At 41.3% G+C, this 23,242-nt stretch overlaps 1 protein-coding gene across 1 annotated transcript in view; it reads left to right on the top strand.

Annotated features, from left to right (window-relative positions):
- The first annotated feature begins 2,216 nt into the window (after positions 1-2,216).
- Positions 2,217-23,242, top strand: part of LEMD3 (LEM domain containing 3) — a 43,194-nt gene continuing 22,168 nt past the window's right edge. The window contains exons 1-3 of the mRNA XM_010222269.2: positions 2,217-3,692; positions 20,359-20,396; positions 21,402-21,468. Coding sequence (XP_010220571.2) covers positions 2,294-3,692; positions 20,359-20,396; positions 21,402-21,468 — 1,504 coding nt within the window. The 5' untranslated portion in view covers positions 2,217-2,293. The remainder of the gene's footprint in view (positions 3,693-20,358; positions 20,397-21,401; positions 21,469-23,242) is intronic.

The following is a 23,242-nucleotide window of genomic DNA, read 5'->3' as shown; positions in this document are numbered from 1 at the left end:
CATGACATGAAATAAACAGGGAGCTTTTGGATTGATTGTGGAAGTATCCTTACTTTATCATCAACCAAAAGACATATTTTTAAAACATTTCAAAATATGTTGGCACACAGAGATTTTAAAAGGAGATTGGGAATACACAGACTTTTCAGTCATCTGCCCCATGCATCTACATGCTATAGCTTCAAAGGAGGTGCTTCTTTTGTTAACGATTCATTGCATTTACCTTCATCCCTCTACTAATTAAGCAGGTTTCTGAACTAATAGATGTCCTTGCCGTAACAAACAGATGGGACACTGCTGTGGGGTAAGCTCATGGGCACTGCACCTCTTTTAGGACAGCTTAACTTTTTCTAACGGTGGGCAGGTGCCAAAGCAGGTGTTAGCAAAAAGCCTGCACATTATGAGGATGCTGCATGTGGGACGGGGTGCTCTCGGTCTGGTCAGTGCCTAGGTAGCCGGAGGTAAGCCCTGAGCTTCGAGGGGCATCTCCTCCTTGCTGTGTTTCAGTTTGCTGGTGGAAGGTGTGGGTTGCTTCTCTCAGAGAGGAAGGGAATGTCGGAAGCGTGTCTCACGGCAGTTGGGAACCATGTGGTTCCTTACAGACTGGGTGGCAGTTACACGAGTGGTTTAATCCCTTAGACTTGGTGTCGTACCAATGCACAGTTCTGCTACACATGAAATGGTTCCTCTCCCCGTACAAGTATGAAATCGTGCACAGCGGTGACATGAGAGTATCCCAGGACCTTAAATAGTGTTTCTCAGCCTCAAAAGTTGTGTTAAAGGAGGCCTAGATGAACAATATGGTCAGTTCTGCATTTGCTGTTGTAGCTGGTCAGGAGTGGAGAATGAGATGCAGGAGTTAATCACCACCATTCATCATCATCATCATGGCCTCAAGCCACTCTTCTAGCTCTGTAGACTGGCTCGATCTTCAGCTCGTGTCTGCCTCACGACTGCCTCACTCTAACTCCTGCTCTACAAATGCTCCTCAGTAACCGAGATTAGCAGCTTCAGCTTTGAGGTTAGCAGGGCACATCCACACTACCCTCACTGCAGCAGACTGTGCGTGTGTGTGAAATGTGCGACTGTTCTTGTGCTCGGACCTTGCTCTTGGACCTTTTCTGCACAGGCCATTAGAAGACCAGTCAGAGCTATGTCAGAATGGAAACGTGGACTCCTACATTTATGTTAAGCAGAAGGGAAACTCAGGGGTTTGTCATTACAAATGAGTAGACAGAGACACATAGGGGTCAAAAAGAGATTTTGAAGCCCCCATGAGGCTCTGCAGCCAAAGGCGCAGTTTGAAAGAGCTAGTACATCCCAGAGGTGCCAGTGTGACATATCTTCATACTGACACAAATATTTTGACAAACATTCCCGTTTGAATATACAGACAGCTATTTTGAGCTGTAATGTATTTAAGTAATGTATACCAAAGAAAAGTGCAAAATACGCCCAGGCAGCTGGAAAATTCATAAGAGAAATGGTCAGCAGCTGAGGCTCAAGAGGCAGCTTCCTGGGGCAGTCATTTCTTCATATTTCATCTGTCTCCTCTGGGCTGCAGCGCTGCGATGCCAGACTGCTGAAGAGTTCACAGAGGGCATCAGCAGTAAGAGGAAACAAAAGCAAAACCGCCCAGGACAGGGGTGCCAAAAGGCCCTTCTTTGGCTTTTCTCGGCCATTATTAGGCTAAATTGTGACCTTGAAGAATGTTAAAGGATATTTAGTTGCCACTCTGACTCTCCTCAGTGTCGTGTATCAGACCAGGGTGTTTAGTCAGACACGCAGCTAGCCTGAGGTGCGATTCACATCCACCAGGGCAAGTGCTCCAGACTAGACCCGCATTTGCAGCTCAAAAAAGCAGCAGCGGGCAATCCCGGGCGGGCTCCTCTTGGTCTCGCACCGGCGATTTCCTCCGTGCCCCCCGTCGCGGGCGAGGGAGGAACCACCCTCCGCCATTTCCCTGCCCCGGGGCGATCACGCCGCTCGCACGCGGGCTGTGGGGACACAGTTTGGGGAACCCCTCGGGGACGCGCGGCCCCGTGCGCGCTCCCCCCGGCCGCGGCGCCTCCCCCGCGCGCGGGCGGCCGTTGGCGGCAGGGGCGGGCCGGGGGGCGTGGCCCGCTGTGGCCCCGCCCCGCCTGCCCGGGTCCCGCGGCGGGCGGCGCCTGCGCGGTGGCGGGCGGCGCCTGGGCAGCGCCGAGTGCGCACGCGTCAGTTCCGGCGGGGCGCGCGGCGCGGCGCGGCGCGTGGGTCGGAAGGAAGCGCCGCGGCGGCGGCGGCGGAGCGGAAAATGGCGGCGGGCGCTGGCGCTGCCGCCGCCGCGCAGCTCACGGACGAGGAGCTCTTCTCGGAGCTGCGGCGCTTCGGCCTCTCGCCGGGGCCCGTCACCGAGAGCACCCGCCCCGTCTACCTGAAGAAGCTCAAGAAGCTGCGTGAGGAGGAGCGGGCCGGGCCCCGCGGCGGCGGCGCCAGCAAGGCGCGGAGCAGCAGCAGCAGCGGCGGCGGCGGCCGGGCGGCGGCGGGGGCCCGGCCGGTGGGCGTCGCGCACCCCTACCTGCCCGGCGGGGGCGGCCGGAGCCGCGCGGCGCCCGCGGCCGGGGGCGGCAAGGTGCTGCTGGGCTTCAGCTCGGACGAGTCGGACGCGGAGGGCGGCCCGGGCGGGCGCGGGGAGCGGCCCGCGCCGCCGCCGCGCGCCCCGCACGGCGCCCCCGGCGAGGAGGCGGCGCGGCGGAAGGCCGGCGCCTGGTGGGGGGCGGCGGCCCGCAGAGCGGCGGCGCCCGGCGCCGCGGAGCCCGCGCCTGGCGGCGGCGGGGACGAGGAGGAGGACGAGGAGGAGCGGGGCGGCGAGCAGCAGCAGCAGTGGAAGAACCGGACTGTGAACGGCAACCGGCTGCTCGCCCTCGGCGGCAGGGACAAGTACTCCGACTCCGAGGAGGAGGAGGAGGAGGCGGCCGCGGCCAAGCAGCAGCAGCTCCCGAAGGAGGAGCCCGCGTCGCGGCGGCCGCGTCGGGGCCTCGGCAGGTCCCCCGGGCCGTTTGTGGCCGGCAAGGGCGCCGCAGCCGGCGCTGGCACCATGGAGCCGGGCCAGGAGGGCGCTGGCGGAGGCTGCGCTGCTGCTGCAGCGAGTGACAGGGCGGAGGCGGCTGCCGCCGCCGGGAGTCTAGACAGGGGCAGGAATCATGAGGAAGAGGAGGCGGCGGGAGGAGGAGGATGTGAGAAGCTGGACTGCAGCCCTCCCGCCCCTAGATACCGCCTCGGGCTGCCTAAGCGATCGCCGGCCGCGCTGCCGCTCCCAGGCGTGGACAGCACTAAAAGCCCTGACCCCCCGGGCACCATGAGGAAAGCGACCAATAACCACGTTCTTGGGAGCTACAACGTGGAATCCAGGGTCTATTCGGCTACCAACAGCCTTCCCCTGGGTGTAACCTCCTCCCTTAGACTCAACCACTCCAATCATACGGGTTCAAATCATACCTACCTGAAAAACACCTACAAGAAGAGTCTCTCCGAGCCCGAGGAGGAGCTTCTGCAGCAGTTCAAACGAGAGGAGGTATCCACCACCGGAGGCTTCAGTGCACATTACCTGTCCATGTTCCTCTTAACTGCTGCATGCTTGTTCTTTCTGATACTGGGATTCACATACCTGAGAATGAGAGGTTCTGGAGTAGCTGAGGATGTAGAAGTCAACAGTAAGTATTAGGTCAAGAGTAAGAGCAGTTTCTTTCTGTACCTGGATGTATTGCTGTTAATTCTGCTTTGTGCTCCCAAACAAACCTTACTGAGCAGTTTTGAGTCCCACTTTGGTATAATCTGCCTATGTAGGGCAGAGCACAGAGAAACCGACTGGCATTCCTTATGTGGAATGATAAGCTTGCAAGACAGTTAAGGGTAAAGCCAGACTGCTGGCTGTTCCCTGTTGTAATATGTCGACACCATGATTTCTTGCATGTTTTCCTCCTAAGCAGTTTCTTGTGTTCTGTGCAATAGAGCAGATGTGGGTTCAATGAGGAATCAAGGAGGTGAAGCTTTGTACTAATCTCACGCTAGTAGTCGTGCACATGGACTGTCTGGGTGTCCTGCAGGGCTAAGACCTGACTGTAGCCGTGCAGTAGTTAAGCAGGTTATTTTCGTTTGTGTGCACTGAGTCTTAGGAAGAATGCTAGGCTTAGATGATGTTACACGTTAAAACATAAACTTTCTGCAGTGAGTGATGGAACTGTCATGTATTGTTTTCTAATCCATGCTCTTTCTTTAAATTTAGATGAGAATACGATTGCATATGAAGAACTGTAATGCTTTAGGCTGAATTTCAGGGCATTTTTTTTTTATTTTAGTTTTGACTTTGTGGCACTTGAATACATGGAAGCAGCTTCTTAGAATGACTTCAGAAACTACCCTTTTCTATTCTCAAAACATGCAAAAATGGAAATGAACCACCTAAGGATGGTGACTCATGCTAAATCAATTTTTGGCTCCTCTGAAATGGACAGTGGAGTTTGTAATATCAGAAAGAAAAAGCATATTGTTACTCTATTAATGTCTTATCAGCAACCATTAAAGGGAACGAAGAGCTAGCTCTGAGATGTGAGAGTATTAGATGGCCATTGGAGACTTGTATTGTTTTTTGAAATGATAATTAAGCAAGGTCTATGGGTGTATGCGTGTGCATAGGAGTTTCTTTCAATAGGTAGTGGGGTATGTATATGCCCCATGCACAAGCTTATGGTGTCTTGCATGAAGTGGTCCAACTCACTGGTCTTTTTAGTGCTGCTGTGTTGTTAGAGAGCTTGACTGGGAACTTCGGGGACTGTCAACTCTGTGGCTAGGTGGTTCAGGGCCATCCACAAATATTGGTATTTCTTTCCCCTTTTGAACTTCATTTGTAAGATTATAATAGCCAAATATATATATAGCAGGTCTTAACTTTGTTTTGCCCCCTTTTGTGGGAAAGGGCGGGGTTTATTGTTTAGGATACAGTATCAGCAAGACCTTAGTGTTTGGCACTGTTTCACTGCTGTCCACATAGCTTTTAATAAATCATCTTTTACAGAGCATATTGAACCAATGTACTGAGTATATTGCTCTTGAAAAGTTAACTCAGTGGAAAATTGTTTCCTTCTGCCCCTTTGCCTAGGTCAGGCTGCCCAGCCAAACACCTTGTTGTCCTGCATAACTTGGTAGTTCCATTAAGCGAGTTCATGGCCTTCTGCTGTTTGTGGCCTTCTCCTACTCATGCTCATTTCAGCTGGACTCTTGAAAATGGAGTTCTGAAGAATCATTTGGACAGTGACACTCACTTTTTAGCTGCCCGCTTTCCTACCAGCCTTGCATGTAGGCACATAACAAGCAAGAACAAGAGAATAGAGCACACTGGAAGAAGGAAATGGCAATTATTGTGGCCAGCTCCTGTGAGTGGCAGCAGTAGCTACAGGACTTCTTTTTTTTTTTTTTTTCCTCTCTCTTCATAGTACAATAATACAGAGTTTACCTGGCACGTGTGTGTGTATATATATATATATAAATCTGGTACGTCCATTGACTAGACAATAAGAGATAAGATAGGCCATAGAATGGTTACTACAAGTAGTTTGGGAGGAATCCCATCTTCTATTAGATGCTTACTCAAGTTTAGTTAAACATCCTTTCAGTGAGTCCTTTGGCTCTTTCACTTCTGTGGGTGTATTGTCTGTTTTTGTCTTAAAACCAGAAGTGATTCCTACATTTTTATTAAAAAATAATAATGTAGCAGAAGAAACTGCCTTTCAGTTAGGTAGTTGAATAGTGTTTTCCCCCCACCTTTGCCTTTTCAGGGCTGTAAGTGGGATGCAGTTGGTTGAGGGTGAATGCTAAGTTTGATTATGAAAAACTCAGTTATGCCCATGTTAAAACTGTTATCTTAAAAGACTTGGGTATTCAGTGGAGTTGGGAGTATATGTACCCCCTAAATACTATGACAAAAGAACCTTGTTTTTATGTTTGGGGTGCTTCCCATTTTTCTTTTTCAGGGAGTGATACATGGTGATTATAGCATTCGTTGTTCTAAATGGTTTCATTTCATTTTAGGAAATGAACAAAATAAGGTATTTTGAATTTAACACACTGATTAATCACCAAGTATACCCAATTTTAGCTCTCTGTTTTAGGAGACATTTTTGAAAGCAGGTTCTCTAGCTAGGAACCTTGATGTTTCCATGAAACTCGTTACAAAACAACTGCTAGAAAGATAATCCTTATTTGATCTGCTGCAATTTGTTTTTGAAATGTTAATTTAGGGAAACTTTTAGTAATTATTTATATTGCAAGTGGAAGCTTGTGCTTAGTATGCAAAGAACGATTTTAAGAGTTTAATTCCATTCCATAGATGTTACTTTCTTTTAGTTTAATCTCTCAGACCTTAACACTTCTGTGTATAACTTCTGTTATACAGATAACTTCATAACTTCCTTAAGCTAAGGAGTTAGACTTGCTGTACAGAAGGCAATAGAAGGCCTTGTTAATGTTCCTCTAATCGCAACCCACAAATTACTATTTAAGTGGTGTGGTATTTCACAGATAACTGTTAAAACTCTGCCTGCTGTCTATTACCGTCCTCTTTAGGAGAGTCTTTCTTCTTGACAGCACTGGCTTCAAGCAGGGAGAACAAATTTTGGGTAAGAAATGCTTATAGAAGATGAAATAGTAAATAAAATAATAATAATAAAAAATGCAGAATTAAAGGTTTGGAGAGCTCTTGTGTTGACTATTAATATTGCCTGTACTTTGCACATAGCACTCTGACTTACCTTTGACAATGTAACAACTTCTATTGGCAAACTAACAGGTAGCTCTGTTTCACTTTCTGTATATTGCTTTAAAATCTAGTCAGAATTACTTCTTTTACAGTGATTTAAAAGAAAAACTTAGACTGTAGCTGGCTGAAGTAAGCAGACTTCTGTGGTTCGGAGCTTTTTTGTTATGTACATTAAGAGGAGGAAAAAAAAAGTAAAATTTAAAATAGCTCGTATTCCCTGAGAATTTTAGTAGCAGTAATTGTTGTTCTTAATTATTTTTGTTTGTTTTTTTTTACTGCTTCTTTTTGAAGCTTTCGTATAGGCAAAGCTGAGTGTGGTACTAAATAGAAGCCAGACATAAATGTGAATTCTTTGATGTTGAGCTTAATTTAACATATCGAGATATACTTTAAAGTAGCTAATAGTTTAAAGTAATAGTTATATTGATCATACATGAATACCTCAGAAAAACCAAGCTTTGTTGAAATGCGTGCATTGAGTAAGAACTGAAGGTAGTTATTTTTAAGTAGATGAATGTACAAAGATGTAGCAAAGTATAGTGGGTATGGCAAAATGAACTGACAGCTAGAATTTATATAAGTTTTAATAAAACAGCTGATCAAAAACCAATTGTCTGATAATTGCGAGTAGGTCTAAAATTGAGGGAGAAGGTTAAAAAACAAACAAACAAACAAAAACAACTATATAACTATAATAAATTATGGCCTGGTATGATCCAGCCTGTGATTAAAGTAGCCTTGACTGCTTTTATGGAATTATAGTTTAGAAAAACTTGGAAAAGGGTCAATGTGCTGATGGAGGAAGCATCCTGGTGTATGCAAGGATAGATGGAAAACAACTGTGCAGTTTGGAAGTTCTTGAATGACTGTGGTGACATGAAGGCTTTACAGTGATGTCAGTGTGCTGTCTGTTCTTGAAAAATGGAGAGCTACAAAACAAACGATGTTTTGACTGGCCACTGTGCATCTAAGGTCTCCTTGCACAGTTGACTTCAGATAAAACACTCTTTTAATGTTCTTCTGGTACTTCTGCAGTTTTTCTCTCTCTGTGTAGAAGTTTGCCCATTCAGTAAGGTTCTCAGCCCAACTGGAAGATGTGGAGACAAAAGGAGGTAATAGAGCTGGAAGCTTAAGTTGGGTATCTGTAGCTGACTGGATCATACTATGTCATGTTTAAGAGTGCTGTTTTCAGCAGGAGGTACAATTTGTAAGTAGGATATGTAGTGGTTGTAGTGGTGGAACCCATAGCCCTAACCTACTGTGCTCTATGATTTTGTTTTTGGTGGCCTTTTTTCTCCAATATCCTTGTCACTCTCTTCTACCCTATTGGTCTACACTTCCTGCGCCTGCTGACATGTTTGCAGTCTGCTGTGGAGGCTGAGAGGATAAGGAGCAAATGGATATTCTCTGAATATGAAGCAGGAAAACTGAGGTTGACTTGGAGGTGTAGTTTTTTGGGGGGAGATGTGCTGCTGCTCTTTTTGCAGAGGAAAGAATCAAATTTTCTGCTTGCTCAGGATCATGTTGTGATGGAGGTATCTTGAATAGAGCTGCCTTTCTGGAGTCTTAATTCCTTAATTCTTCTTTCAAATGTACTCCTAGTGACAAACTGTGGTTATCAGAAGGATGTATGAGGTGGGGAGGGAAAGAGGCAGAGGTTAAAAACTTATTTAAATTAAATGCTAGTACTAGCAAAGCATCCTCTGGGATCCATTGAATGTTAGTGATGCCATACTAAATAATTAAAGAAATGGGATAATTCCTAAATTAAAAGATGAAAAGCCGGTTATTCCTTTTAGAAATAGAGAATTTGTTCAATTCATTTCATCATTTATTTCAGGGGAAAAAAAAGACTACTTATGATAGCATAATTGTTTTTATGTACATACTCGGACTTCATACCACCGTATGAACGTATGAACCCTCAACCTTTTTCCTTTTGTTTTTTTTTTTCTCTATTTAAAACAATGTTGGAAAATTTTGGTCTCTTGGCTTGAGAGCACTTTGGGTAAATGCAGCAATTGGTGTACCAATTGCTTTAAAATCTAGTCAGTGAACTGAGACTTGAGCAGTGAACTTAAAGACTCTATCACAAGAGGACTGCTGAGATGTGCTAGATAAGAGATAAGTCATGTTGCTCCAGAGTAACTTTTAAGACCGGATCTGAGTATTAATTTCTCTCTTCTCTGTGAAGGTTAGCTACATCTCTGATTTATTCTTTGCAGAAGCCTCAGACTGTCCATTGACTTAAAAAGTTATTTTAAACAGCTACAGATACTTTCAAAGGTCTGTGTCAGAACTGTGCACTTTAACCATCCATCTCTTCAATGCCTGACATCCCTTTCTGGTAGTTTCTCTCAGAAAACATTCCCACATACTGATTCGGTGATATTCATCCCAGTGGGTGTTTGGTATCATCAAGCTACACGGTATATACCCTTCATGTCCCGTATTTCTAGATTTCACAGCATATCTTCAACAAACTAAACCCTGTGTTTATCTGAATGTGTACAGATTGTTGGTCTTTGAAAGTAAAATCTAGCTGAACCAAATCTGGAACCTGGCAATAGAAATTTGGCAGTGGAACACTTGCTGTGAATGAGAGGTTCCAAAAATCAGAAATTGGAAGGATGGTTGTTATTACCAGTTGCCTGAAACAACTTTTTTTTCTTCTTTTTGTCATTTTTGTTGTTTTGTTAGTTCTCAGAATGTTTTATGGGAAATGGAAAAGCTGTCATCAAGCTTTGTAATGATCTCTTGCACTTGACCTTTATTTAAAAGTGCGCTGTTCATTCGTCTGGCAGCGTACTCTGCACAAGGAAAGGGGTTATTTGCTGAGTAACAGGCTGGGTGGTGCATCCCCATTGTTTGATTAAACTCTGAGAGGCCTCTCTTAGATCTTGGAAATCCACAGTAACGCAGACCGGAAGGCTGGTCTGGCTCTCCAACCTCGGGTGTTTCTCACACTTGCTACTTCCTGGGAAGGAATTTGCCATTACTCTGTAACTAAGAGATAAATGATTTGCAAAACTTGCACATCATCTTGAAATGATCTTGAAAAAAAATCATGTCTGTTTAAGCATCAATTTGGATTCAATATATGATCCAAGGAACCTTCTAGAGGGGGGAGTCGTGGAGTATTTGAATGAAAAAGCTGGAAATGGAAGCTCTTTTCTTCAAAGGAAGCTTATGCTACCCTGGAGACACTTTTTTAACTAAGAAAATGAGGTCAAATATGTAGATTTCCTTCTGGAGAAGAAACTAGTCTCACTACTTATTTTTGATTTTTTTTTCTTTTTCTTTTTTAATCTGGAAGCATGTGAGGTATTTCTTACACAAAAGCAGCTCTGAATAAAGGTGTTCCTAAGTATTTTAGGGATATATCTGTATCTTGAAGATATATCCATGCTTTGGTACTTCATATTTCCTATACAGTAGGACAAACATTAATTCTATTGTAGTCTCAGAAGCGAATAAATTGTTGTTATTGAGAACATCCTAAAGATCAGACTGTTGAACTGTCTCTATAGTATCTTTTTAGTCAGTAGCCTTTCTCATGGAAAAGCAGAAATACGAGGCTTTGAAGCACCCTTGAGAGCTTATGCGTTCAGAGTGGGCAGATGCACGTGCCCAGCCTGACCTCATGCTCTTGGGTGGATTCTGGTCAGTGCCTTTTAAACTTGACTCCAGTCAAAAATAGAGCAACCTGCAGAAACACTGTGGGATTTGTTTAGCTTGTTCAGATTGAACACTACTGTACTCTGGCATTAGAGAGTGTGGCTGCTAATGCATCTCTGGATTAATGATTTGAGGTATTGTGAGTTTTTTCTTTTTCTTTTTTTTTTCTTTTTTTTTTTTTTTGGCTCAGCGTGTGAGCTAAAGGTACTGTTAATGAAGTAGCAATGAAAATAAGCAGATGAAGGTATACGTGTACTCATGAAGTAGGAAAACCAAAGGATGTTAAATCCGGACTGTTTTATTCTGCTGTAGAGAATGTGGTATTAAAAGTCATTACTTCGCTGGGGAAGCAAATTAGAAGGGAGAATAAAAAAATGTTATGTGAAAGTATCAGCCCTGGGAAGGACTTTTCCTGCTGATTTGAGGTCCAGACACCAAATGCAAGTGCATGTGTTGGTGTGTTTGTGTTGTGCACTTTACCTTTCGAGTAATGGAAATGTGCCGAGCTTTTCACATGCACCTTAATTTCAGACTGCTAGCTGCCTGGCCTGCTATGCTTCCTTAAAGCTTAAGTGGTTTAATTTGGGGAAGAACAGTTAAAATTTTACTTTTTAAACTTTATTTTATAGTTTAAACGTCTGACTTTGTACTCTACAGTGACTTACATGTTATATTGCTGCCATATATTTATAGGTAACCAACTGGGTAGTGAGCTTTCAAGAATATTTCAAGGCATGAGGATGTAAGACTCCCTTCCTCTTCCTTTCCTTCCTCCTCTGTGTTGATTCTAGATGGCAGATGAGTTTCTTTAAAGAATAGATTCTCTCTTCTCACTAGAGCAGCCTAGCTCAGAAGCAAAACCAATCTTACTAGAAGATTCATCTGCTTAATATATGAATGTCTCCTTAGATGTAACCTGCTTGACAAAAAAGAGAAGGGGAAAAAAGTAACAATATTAGAAATGCTAGTGTAAGTATTTAGTTCAAGTTCAAACTTAGTATAGGAAATGAAGGCTGAGAAGCATATGTACAAGAATAACAGTGATGTATGTCCATGTGGTAGTCTAGCTGATCCTCTTAGATCATAATTTTTATTTGTACCAGCCAGTTCACACTGTCAAGTGCAGGCTGGGTGAGGGAGAGATCCTGGAAGGTTAGGCAGCTCTTTAGAGTCTAGGCCCAGATGTATAAAAATTGAATTTTTTGACTATCACCTCCTTTTCATCATTTTAAGTCACTGCAATGTCTTGAGTTATTGCTGAGCTGTTTTTTGAACTTGCCATATTTGTCATATATGTGGGGAAGTTTTCCCTGTTCTTGGACTAATACGGTTGCTGCTCGTAGGTAGCTGCTGTTCCCTGCGTGCAAGCTCGTCTGTGTCACGAGAGACCTGCCAGCAGTGACCTGCATGTCCTGCATGGCAGGAAGGGCTCATTTCTCCCCATGCTACATGAGGGCACCTCTTTTCAGAGTTTTGCTGCCATGTTTAGGCTTTGTATAGAGTTTCCGTAGTGGCCACCATTTAGCACTTGTGCTGCTCATAGAGCCACATAGTTAAAGGGATGGAGAGCCAGGAGAACCACTGTTCTAAATACAATCTGTCTTCATGTGATCTTGGTTTTGTTAGTATGTCTTTAGCTCTCATGATTAAGGGTGCTGTCAGTGCCGCTTTCTTGCATGTTATCTTTAGATACTGTGAAATGTTGAGAGTATTCTAGTGTAGTGCTACTTCTGTATTTTATAACTGAAGTCTCTTCTTCCAGACAGATTGTAAGTGGATATTTTTACATTGGGAACCCTTCAAGAGAGGAGTCTTTCCTGCTTGTGCAGGATCTCTGGAGTGCTCCTGTCCTGACTGGGATTGTGTATTTACATGGAATACTTACTATTTAATTGAAGTTTCTCATTAATTGTTAGTCCTTCTGTATTTTAATAACAACTGCATTACCAGTTTGCTTTCCATCATGAACCTTGGATTTTGAGGAAAGCAGAAGCCGCTGCCAAATTTAACATTCTGAAGTACCTGTGCTGCCCTGCTTATGAGGTGCAGTTTCCCCTGGTTCTCAATGTCTTTATTTCTCACTTTGGTGCTAATTTATTGAAGAAGTTTTTTTTTTTTTTTTTTTTTTTTTAATCTTTTAAAATATGTGAAACTATTTGGGGAGAGGACAGAAAAGAAGGGAGAGAACAGTTATAGAAGCCTAATGCTGGTGGATGTCTGAAGTATAATGCTTCTCCCAATAATATTTTGCGGCTCTAACTAAAATATATTTAGAATTTCTTTGGCTTTTTCTCTTTCATAGACAGGCCTGCAGACCCTCTTCATTATTGGCAAGTGTTTAAGGAATGTAGCATTACCAAATTCTTACAGCACATAGCAAGTGCTCTTCTCCTGAGCCACTTCTTTTCCCCAGTAGACCCCTAACAGCTGTTTCTTTGTGGAAATATAGCACTTTTTTGTAGTATGAGGTAAAAGAATGTATGTGCAAATTATTTTGCTATAAAACACTTACTTTTACTGGGAGGAATGAACCTGGAAGAGGTCCTACTTTATTATGGGAAGTGTTATAGTGACTTTGTAAATAGCCTGCCCTAATGTGCTCTTCCCTCAGTCTGCTCCTCTCCTGAGTGTGCTCCGTTGAAGGCCGCACTAACACAGGCTACAGCAGTAATGTCTGGGGCAAACATCAGGTCCAGGTAGGATGTGGCAGAGGGAAATGCTATTCTGAATAGTTGGTGACGGGCCACCAATTTGTACTCGTTAGGATGTTCCCCATGCCCCAGTGAGGCATGCCCAGGTTTTCTCCATTTCTACGGTACTGGAGACTTAAACTGCAGTCTTACATTCTTGCTAAGAGTGAGCTCTTCAGCGTCGTCTGTTCTTCGGTGGGTCTCTTTCAGCTCCTGTTTATGCTCATTTATGTGTTGTTACATCCTTTCCCTACAGTTATTTTTATAGTTATTGTTATTTTATAAAGCTTTCCTCCTTCTTGCATGCAGGCAAATTGAATGTATGTTCTTCCTTTTGAAGAAAGTGGAGTCTGCACTGTAGTTCCTCAGGTGTGTTTTTTTTTTTTTTTTTCCTGAATCTTGCTATGGCTGATGATGATATTTAGGAAGCAAAGGGAGACCAGAAGGAAAGAAGGGCAGTCCCTTGATTGTTACTGGCATGTGTTAAGTCTGATTTATTTAATGCAATTGCAGAGTTTTGTAAGACCTTTTTGCTTAAAAGCAGTCAAGCTCTTAACAGATTTAGGGCCAACTATTTGCTCTTTCAGTTTCCAAGTACAGGGATACAGTTTCCAAGTACAGGGGTCCAGTATGGAGAGTGCACAGATTTCAGTATCTTTTATCTAAGTCATTAATGAGCAGAAATCCTGAAACCATAAAAATTTTATACTAAAAATATGAGGTTAAATCTTTTTTACACTACTGAAACTGAGTGTTTTTTTTGAGAAGTTTTCTGGAAGTTCCTTTTGAAGTATGGATTCAATTGACATAACTCTAAGAGCATGTTTCAACATTCAGATCTTTACTAACCAGCATTTAAGTATGCAAGAGTGGGTAGCTGTGTTTCTAGGAAGAGAAATATATTTATATATATATATATGCATATATGTGTATATAAATATAAAAGAAAAGCCTCCCTGTATTATGAAGAAGTAAGAAATTGGAAGAGGATTTCTGGCACTTCCTGTCCTCTTTAATGAAAATAATGAATGTCATCAAGACTGATATGAAAATAATGAATGTTATCAAGACTGATAGACTCTTCAGATAAAACATATTCTATCACAATATTTTTTCATTCTTCTAGAGGAAGGTTTTGCAGCAAAAAATGATTTCAAAACCAATTTTGTTACAGTATTTACCCTGTCTCATCTATTCATGAACAGAATGAATTCACGTGATATATGTGAAAACTATATTAATAAACACTTTCTAAACTGGCTGAGGCTGTGTGTTTGCGTTAATTTTAAGGAAAGTTTCAGTTTTCTAATCCTTGTAGCAGATTGTGTCGTCGTTCAAAACTGGCCTCGCCAAGGGATATTCGAACTATAATGGCCCAGCAGGTTTTTTTTTTTTTTTTTTAAATAGAGTAGCTGAAAGAAAGAGACCATAGACGAGGACCATCCTTGGGCCTTACACAGAACCTGATCACATGGAATCAGACCTGTCTGAGTCACTGAATATAAATTAAAGATCTGCTAGTTCAAAGCACTTCTATTCTGAGTTTGATAACTTTTTCTCTGAAATGGGCTGCACTAAAGGCCTACCACTGTTTAGGAGTGTTTCCAGTAGTGTTATTTACTTCATTAACAGTATGTGTTTTCTTAGGATGTGTTTTCATCAGAAAACAGAGAGGGGATAAAAATCCTAACAGAAAACCTTACATTAGCCCTTTACCTTTTACATTTGCCTTTTACAGGACAAAGTTTGGGGCAAAAAAAATACCACTTCTCTTTCGGGATTAGTCTGCTCGCCACATGAGGGTTGGGGAAAGAACAACTTTCTGTGTGTAGAGAGGAACCATTTCCCCTGCTCTGGAGAAGTGTCTGGCTTGGCAGCATGTCTTGCAGTGTGCTCTATTCGTGTAGACTGAATTTCACACTTTTTCTGTAGCATAGATAACATTGAGATGTCAAAGGACAGTGTTTTCCAATTAATTGGGATTGTTCTGGCCTCTGCAGCTGTGACATTACAGCTCTTTAAAGCTGCCTTGGAAACAAGCTTTTTTGCTTTTTAAAATCAAGTTATCTGCACTTTCAGAAATAGATTATGGGATTACGTTAGTTCCAGTAAAAATGTTAGTTTGATATTTATTAGTGGTCAAAAAGAAAACTAAATAGTAGGAAATTCTAAGAAGGAAATTGAGAACAAAGTGTATTTGTGAGTATGTATTTCAAAATGTCAGTATGATACTATCAATACGTGGTGCTGTGATGTTCTGAATAGTGTTCATTTCTGTCTCCCACTTGAAAAGGGGTGACAGAGCTGCAAAAACAAAGGCTCGGAGACAGTAATAAGATGATCAAAGGCACCGTATGGCTTTTGCATTGAGGAGGAATAGGAGTGTTAAATATGGGAAAGCAAAGACTGTTGGAAGGCAGATGAAGTTAAAGACCTGAGTATTATGGAGAGGGTTAATAGGATCTGGTTACTCACTGTCTGCTGTATTGCAAGGAGGAGTTTCTCACGTTAAAAAATTCAGAATAAGCAGAAGAAACACTGCACGTTTAAATTATATAATTCTCTTACACCAGGTGTTGGTGAAGCTTATGTAGTGCTGCTGTGTGATGGATCAGATTAGTTGGGGGTGGGAAATACATGAGGGGCTGATAACTTCAGAAATATCAGTTCTGCCTGAGGAAGTTTGAGATGCAAATTGTGGTTGGGAGAATATTCTGCTAAAGCATCAGTTAATTAGTTGATCAGTTTTTGCTGTTGTTCTATTGATACTCCTTTCAGTTAGGGGCAGAGGTCTCAAAAAAAAAAAAAATCTTGTCACTGCTGAATGCTGAGAGAGGGTTGTGGAGTTGGTGGTTCTTTGGTTACTCCCAGTGTGGCTGGTTCTATGTACTGTGGTGGTGGCATTGTTTGTGGAATTGTATTAAATGGTGGTGGTGCATTGAATCGTGTTGTTGAGTACTGCAAGAATAGTGAAATAACACAGCATCTAGTGGGTAACAGCAGTGGTGAAGCCAACTCCTTTCTGGCATCCTAATTTGGCAGCAAGGAGCTAACTAAATCCTTATTTAGATATAGTTCTGTTTTTAATAAAATATCCTGATTTAGGATGTAAATGCTGGGTTCTGCCCCTTGCAATAGGAAAAGAAGAAATGTTCTTTTTTTCTAGGTATGATTGCCTATGAACCTATGTAGGCTTCTAGAGCTTGCTCTGTTAAGATTCTGTATTCTTGTTAAGAGCTGTATTCTTGTGCCTCTGTGTTCTTGAATGCCTGCAGTTAGGCTATATTTTCATGTCTGTTAAAACATGCATTGAGAAACAGAAAATCAACCCCACTTTGTGCTCTCCAAGTTTCTCTAATTGACTTAAGCGAAAAGAACCTCTGTAAATGTCTGTTTGTCTGAAGTTGTTGCCAGTGTGTAAGAGGCAGGAAAAAGAGGGAGGGATTTTGAGGGGAGTTATTGTTACTTCTAAGAGGAGTTCTTTTGTAAGCAGTGAGATCGATATTTCAGTTTGTGTCCATACTGACTTTGTGTGTCTTGTTCTTCATTGATTAGCATAGTGTAAATCTTCTCAAAATGGATTTTTAAATAGCCTTTACCTATCTCCCCTTGTCCCTTCTTGATCCAAAATTGAGTTTCAGTTAAAGATGTCCTTTAACAACATGTGTTCCGCCTTTTTGCCTTTATTGTAACTCTGACTAAAGAATGTAATTGGCTCTGTACCTTGCTAGGAATCATCTGCTTTCTTCTGCGTTTATCAGTTTATGCAGGATGTTTAGCTATTGCTATTGCAGTTTATATGGTAAAATATGTACAGTTTACTTTCAGTCTTTTTTTTTTTTTTTTTTTTGATATTTGTTATGTGAAAATGACAGTGCTCCTATGTAACCAAGTAAAACCAACAGGCTTTTCAGTCTTACTGCTGGCTGGGGCTCGTCTCATTGCCATGCCCAGATGGGGTTTGCTCCTTTTTGAACCTAGTGGATATGTTTGTCAGCTGATCTGGTAGCATAAATAGATACAAACTTGTTCTTTCAAGCTAATAGATATACAAAAAAATGTACTTGATAAGTTAGTTTGAAGGCTGGTAATTCTTTCTTTTCTGGTAGTGGATCTTGAGCAATTTGAGGAGAAAACAGCAAGTATGATGTGTTCATATAAGGAAAGTTTCTGTTAGTAATTAGAGTTGATAAATGTTAGAACAAGAATCTGTTACCCTTTAAAGTATGCCTGTATACTTTTTAAAAATGGTGAAGGAAAATGTTCATTTAGTGTATTGAAGCACCCTAGTCTCACGGAGTTGATGAAAATCATTGGATCTGTGGTCAAAGCAAATGAGAAGGATTTGGATAGCAGCTTAGATATGGACAAAATAATAGTAAAAAGAAAGGGTGTATATTCAGAGTAGAGGAATTAGTGACATAGTGAAAGGTTAGAATTTTGGATTTAAGTTATTCAGGGTTATGTAGGAAGTTTGTGTTGATTAACAGCTGTTGACTGCATATGCAGCTGATCGGTCACTGCAGTTGCATTTGGTATGCTGGCCTTTGAGGCATAAGGCATCCAATGCTGTAATGGCATGTGATACAATGTATAGCTCATTTATTAGCTGACTGGCCACAAAATTACCAACTTCACAGGGATGTCATGGAAATCACAGTGTATGAATTATAGCAATGTGCTACAAGGATTGACTGAATATTCTGATAGACAATTTTGAGTGAAAGTGAGTCTGTTCTTTGCTGTTCAGTGACAATGTATTTGTGAAGGAGAGGTAAAAGTTGCCAGATGTAATCTGAACTCCTTGGTAAAACTGCTATTTCATTATCCAAATATGCAGTTGCTCACACTTAAGACTGATATTGGTGGGTGGAGGGCAGGAGTTGAAGTGTCTGGGATGTTACTGTAGCCTTCACCTAACTGCCGTACTGCACTTGCGGATGGGGCTGACACTTTGCAGTATTTGAATGCCTGCAAAGATGTGTTTACCTTATACGGGATGTGATATTTCTGCTCTACAGTTTTCGTGAGTGCCAAAATGTGTGTATGCTTCAAAATGTGACATAATTTTTTTTTTTTCATCCCCATTCCATGCCTGAAATTGTATTCAAAATATGATGCACGATTAATAAGAATGGCTTCATGAGAAGCCCATAATTGCGTAACTATCTGGTCTGGATAACTAATGATTGAACTGGGTGGTTGGCAGTCACCTAGTGCCTCGGCTCTGTTTTCCTAATCGCATTTTAGACTAGTTAGATTAAAAGTCTAGTGTGCTGGAAATGTTCTGCTGAGTTAATTAGTGAAATATGTAGAAACTTTGTAAAGTTCATGGCTTGGTCATTTAGCAGGCAATGTCTGAGATTGAGCGGCCCTAGACCAAATTCATGAATTGGTAAACCCTATGGTTTGGTTTACAAGAATGCTTGAGCATCTTCTACTTTCATTAATTTTAATCAAATATTCAGACATCTCTGAAAATCAGTGGTCCCTTTGTGTTTTTTCCTTTTTTTTTTTTTCTTCTCCTCAAAACTTCCTTCTTCCCCTTGCAATGTCAGAGGAAGATGAAATTCTGCTCCTTTGCTATTTTAGGGCAAGGAACAGAATTAATTTTTACTTGAGCTCAAGCACACAGACAGACGGCTCTTTGCAGATTTTCAGAGTTGCACTTTCTCCTTGCCTCAGGAACTATTCTGGTTGTACCCTGGTTTTATTTTCACATGTTACTTGGTTGTAGTTTTAGAAATATGCTCCCTGTTGTTGCTGAATGTGGGAATAGTGAAACTGGTTTCTCACCTGATGCGTTGGCTTTGGAGGGACTTGGGACCCTGATGTTTAACTTTTCTTATTTTCACCCATGTGTAACTAAATTAACCAACCAGCTTAATTCACGGTGATAGAGTTCAGGGGTCAGTCAGCCCATCAGGGAAGCAGTTCCTGATGCTTTGTGAGTATGTGTGTGCACGAGGATGCTCTATGCAAACTCAGACTGGTTTTTGTGGTATCAGAGGCTCTTGCCGAGCACCTTCAGGTGCAAGCAGGAATGCTGTGGAAAGATGCTGCTCATCTGCTAGGTCCTGCTTCCAGCTCTTCAGAGCCTTAGGATGAAGTGTTATATCTGCAGGGTGCATATTTAGAGTAGCTGGAGAAATGAAAACATATTTACTGGAGCAAATGGCATTATGTGTTTTGGACACTGTTTACTCAAGGTGCTGCTTGTGTTTTGCTATGTTGAAAACTGTACTGCACAGTTCTAAAAAGCACAAAATTCTTCCCAGGGTTTCCTTCCAGAAATAATCTCTGTGCGAATGCATCAGACCTAGAAGTAGTGGAAGGTAGCCTTCTTCTGGAGGTACTCCGTTATGAAATGGAAAGACTCTGTGAGGAGTCACACTCCTTCAAGTGCTGCCTGTTTTTGGTGTGATTGCAAACATCAAAGTGATGAGATTGACAGCCTGGACCCTCAGTGTTCAGGTTCCCCAGGACTTTTTCTTATGTATTTGTGCTTGGTGGATTAAGGCCAGCAGAAGCTTCATTTCCTGAATGACTTTTCAGTCATTCTTAAAAACTGGAAGCATAGCACAAATTGCTTGTCTAGGTTCAGCTTCATTTCCTTGAAGAAACTATTGCTGTAACCAAGAGGAAAATTGTAGATAAGCTTACATTTTCATGAGCGGTGGAAACTTTTATTTAAAGAGGAAGGAAAGGTCCTCCAGATGTGCTTTTCAGTGGGTTCTCCTTGTGGCATCATTCACTGCTATCAAAAAAATGCTGATGAGTTGTACTGCTTTGTGCTGTATGGATTATCCTCTATTAAAACATTTAGTTTTATCTGTGTTAAAATGCCAAAACTTTGTAGAAACTTAAACATTGTCATTTCAATGTATTTGAGAAATTGAAGCAAGAATTTGGCAAATAATAGGCACATTTGTTTGCACAGAAATATATAATGGGTATAACTGTAGGTGTACAAGATTGATTTAAATGAAAATGTCAACATAATACAATATAAAAGGTACAATTAAGTAAAATGTTATTAGCTGACTGCTATTTATCATTATAAGCATTTGTTAGCGTCTGTCTAAAGCATAAAACATTGTTATTGTTGCATTTATTGTTATTATTGAAACTACAATATTGATATGCTTTATTAGTATTTTCAGACAATAAAATGATTTCTTTTTTCTTTTTTGATAGTTAAACATCCCTTCGGCGGTAAACTACAAAAAATACAAGTAAGTAAAGCAATTTTATTCTGTTAGATAATTCTATAAAAACAGTACAGATCTGTTTGGAAAGGGGAATTTCAGAATGTTTTGCATGTGATTAACGTTTCCTGCTACTAAACGCTTTAATGTTTGCATGTGTTTCTTCCTTTCCCTCTTCTCTTCTCTCTTCCACCCCTCAGATATTTCGGAATGTAACTAGTACTGCAGGATGTGCTGTCTGTCATATTCTGGCTGCTTTATATAAAATGTTTCATGATTTGTGTTGTGAAAGTAGGATGAGAAACTGTGCTGTCATGAGAGATCTGAAATTATATTTATCAGTTGGTCTCTTCCAATTTCATGTGCATACTTGGGCTTGAAAGAGATGACTGATTTCAATCTCCCTGGTCTTACTTAGTGGTATAGAAGAGAGAAGGTTAACTTATTTCAGAAAACAAGTTGGGCAACTTGCCTCTTTCACTTTGATTCTATTCTATTTTTTTTCCCCATATTAATTGTTCCACTGGGATATTTGGGTAACTTGTTTTGAGATGGCAGCATTAAAAGGGCCTGTGTTATTCTCAGTTTTGCAGCGTTTATTTTGGTGGTTCTGCCTAAAATAGGCAAGAAAATGAGGCTACTTATACTAGTAGATTATGTAGGAAATGTGAACAAGATTGTTTAGACCAGAGATGTCTTGATTTCTTTCTTTCTTTATTTTAAGCTGAGCCTCATGTTTGTAGTTTAAAACAACCTTCTGAGCTGTCAGTTCTAATTAACAGGTCCATTGGAATCCAGGCAGAAACCTAGTTTTGTTTTAGGTCAAAATCTGAAAAAAAATGATACTGCTGATACGCTTAGTTCCCATATCAATTGCTTACATCATTGTTTATGCATGAAACACTATGTCTCTCTAGCTGTATGTATAAAGTTTGCTTTTTCTGATGGAATATTAAAGTTTTGGGGGTAAATGGAAGAAAATGCACATCATCTTAGGTTTGTTTTAATGTTAATGTCTCTTTCTATTTCCAGGAAGATGAAATAAGTCTCATGATGAACAGCTTATATGCACTTCATGATAAATTGGCACAAGTAGCAGGTAACAGTTTAAAAATATTGTGACTAAGAGTGTTAGAATAACTGTGGAAAAGTGTATGCTCAGATAGTGATATGCAGCAGCTGGTATATTACCAGGGCTCTGATACTCATTTGGGGAAACTAGAAATCCCACTTGTAAATCACATAAGCCGTCTTTTGTACACTTTTTCTTTTGGTAACATTTTTGAAATGACAGTATGGGCTGACTGTTTTGATCTGTTATGGTTTTTGGTGTCATCTTCGTTTGTGGTGTATTAATCAGATTTCACTTAAGTATTTAAATATGTTTCATGTGGTAAGAAATACGCATTTCCTTTACAGGTAGTTATTTTGCTGTAGTGGGAAAAATGCTTACTTGAAAAATACTTGACAGTAATCAAACCAATGCAATGAATATTAGTAGTTGAATTTTAGTGGACAGATGGACAAAGTAGTCAAACTTTATTACTAATGATAAGTGCTCTATATAGTAATGCTTTAGAGACAATGTTTAGGTTTAATATTAATTATTAAATATTAAATGCAGAAATACTGCATTTTTGCCTAGAATCATAATTAACGCACTTAGATTTCTTAGATACATATACATCACAACTGGGAACCAGTAAAATTAAGACTTGAATTTTGATATCTGGCGAGTATGAATTACAGCAGAGTATACCTCATTGTTAAGCGAGGACACTAAATAAACGTCTTATTTAGCCCGCCTTGTATGTAGAAGGGGTTTCTCTTAAGCCTTACCGTTCTGTGTGCCAACTGCTGTTTTTCCACCATCCAATATCAACAGAAAAGCTTTTCTACAGATATACCAATATCAGATGCTACAGACGTGTCTCAAATACTTAAAATAAACAGTGTTACATATGAAGCTGTGGTTTGTGTCCGGGATCATATAGGAAGTTTTGTGAGAGTATTAGCAGCTCTAGTCCCTTCATGCTGCAAGAGAATGCTCTCTCTGGCAGAAGCTTTAATTTTCTGTGTAGTTAGAATATCTGAAGTGAATGAAATAAACTTCTTTGTGTGTCCAAACCTCTGTCCTCCTTTCCCTTATGCTTTTCCCAAATAGTGAAAGGAAAGCATTGAACCTGAATGCATGCAAAATAAGACTTGTTTTAGTCTTAAAACAGACAGAAAGCAGCAAATTTCCTTAGTGATGATCTTTCACAGTTTAAGGACATCACAGTGTAGTTTTAAAGATAAAAATGCATCCTACTTACTAGATGAAGTAGGTGGTTCTATGTTAGAAGGCATTGGGGCCAAGTGATCTTTTCCTGTGGTGTAGCTGGTCTGTGGTGTGCAGGGGTGTCTTGCAAGACCCACAGCTGTGGGGGGGAGCTGTGTGTGAAGTGGATGCCACGAAGGTTGTGACTTCTCTGCTCCCTTTGACGAGGGGCTCCAATAACTTGCCATTCTCCTCGTGCCAGCTGCCCCTCCAGTGGCTCTGCAGGAAAACTTGATTGCCTGGATATAGGAACATTTGCACCTCATACCTACATCGAAAGGTCTTCATCACCTGGAATCTGCTTATGTGCATATAAACTTAATTAGGTATATCTGTCTGCCTTATAAAGAGTTTATATTCTCCAAAATGACTTCTTTCTTCAGTAGATTCCATTAAAGTAGGTACATTAATGTGTCTATTAGTCTTCTCCTGAGCAGGAGAATCTTCAACAGTTTCTTTCAGAAAACCCAGTAACTCCTATTGGACAGACGATCCCCCACGTTGGAGCTGTGCAAGCTGCACTGGCCACAGACAGCCCGGCGTGTGAGCCTGT

The sequence above is a fragment of the Tinamus guttatus genome, unplaced genomic scaffold, assembly GCF_059628265.1.
Source record: "Tinamus guttatus ecotype Peru unplaced genomic scaffold, ASM5962826v1 Tinamus_guttatus_pri_ptg000171l, whole genome shotgun sequence".
In the NCBI taxonomy this organism is placed as follows: Eukaryota; Metazoa; Chordata; class Aves; order Tinamiformes; family Tinamidae; genus Tinamus; species Tinamus guttatus.
The sequence above is the reverse complement of the archived record's forward strand: the minus strand, read 5'-3'. Positions and strand labels throughout refer to the sequence as shown.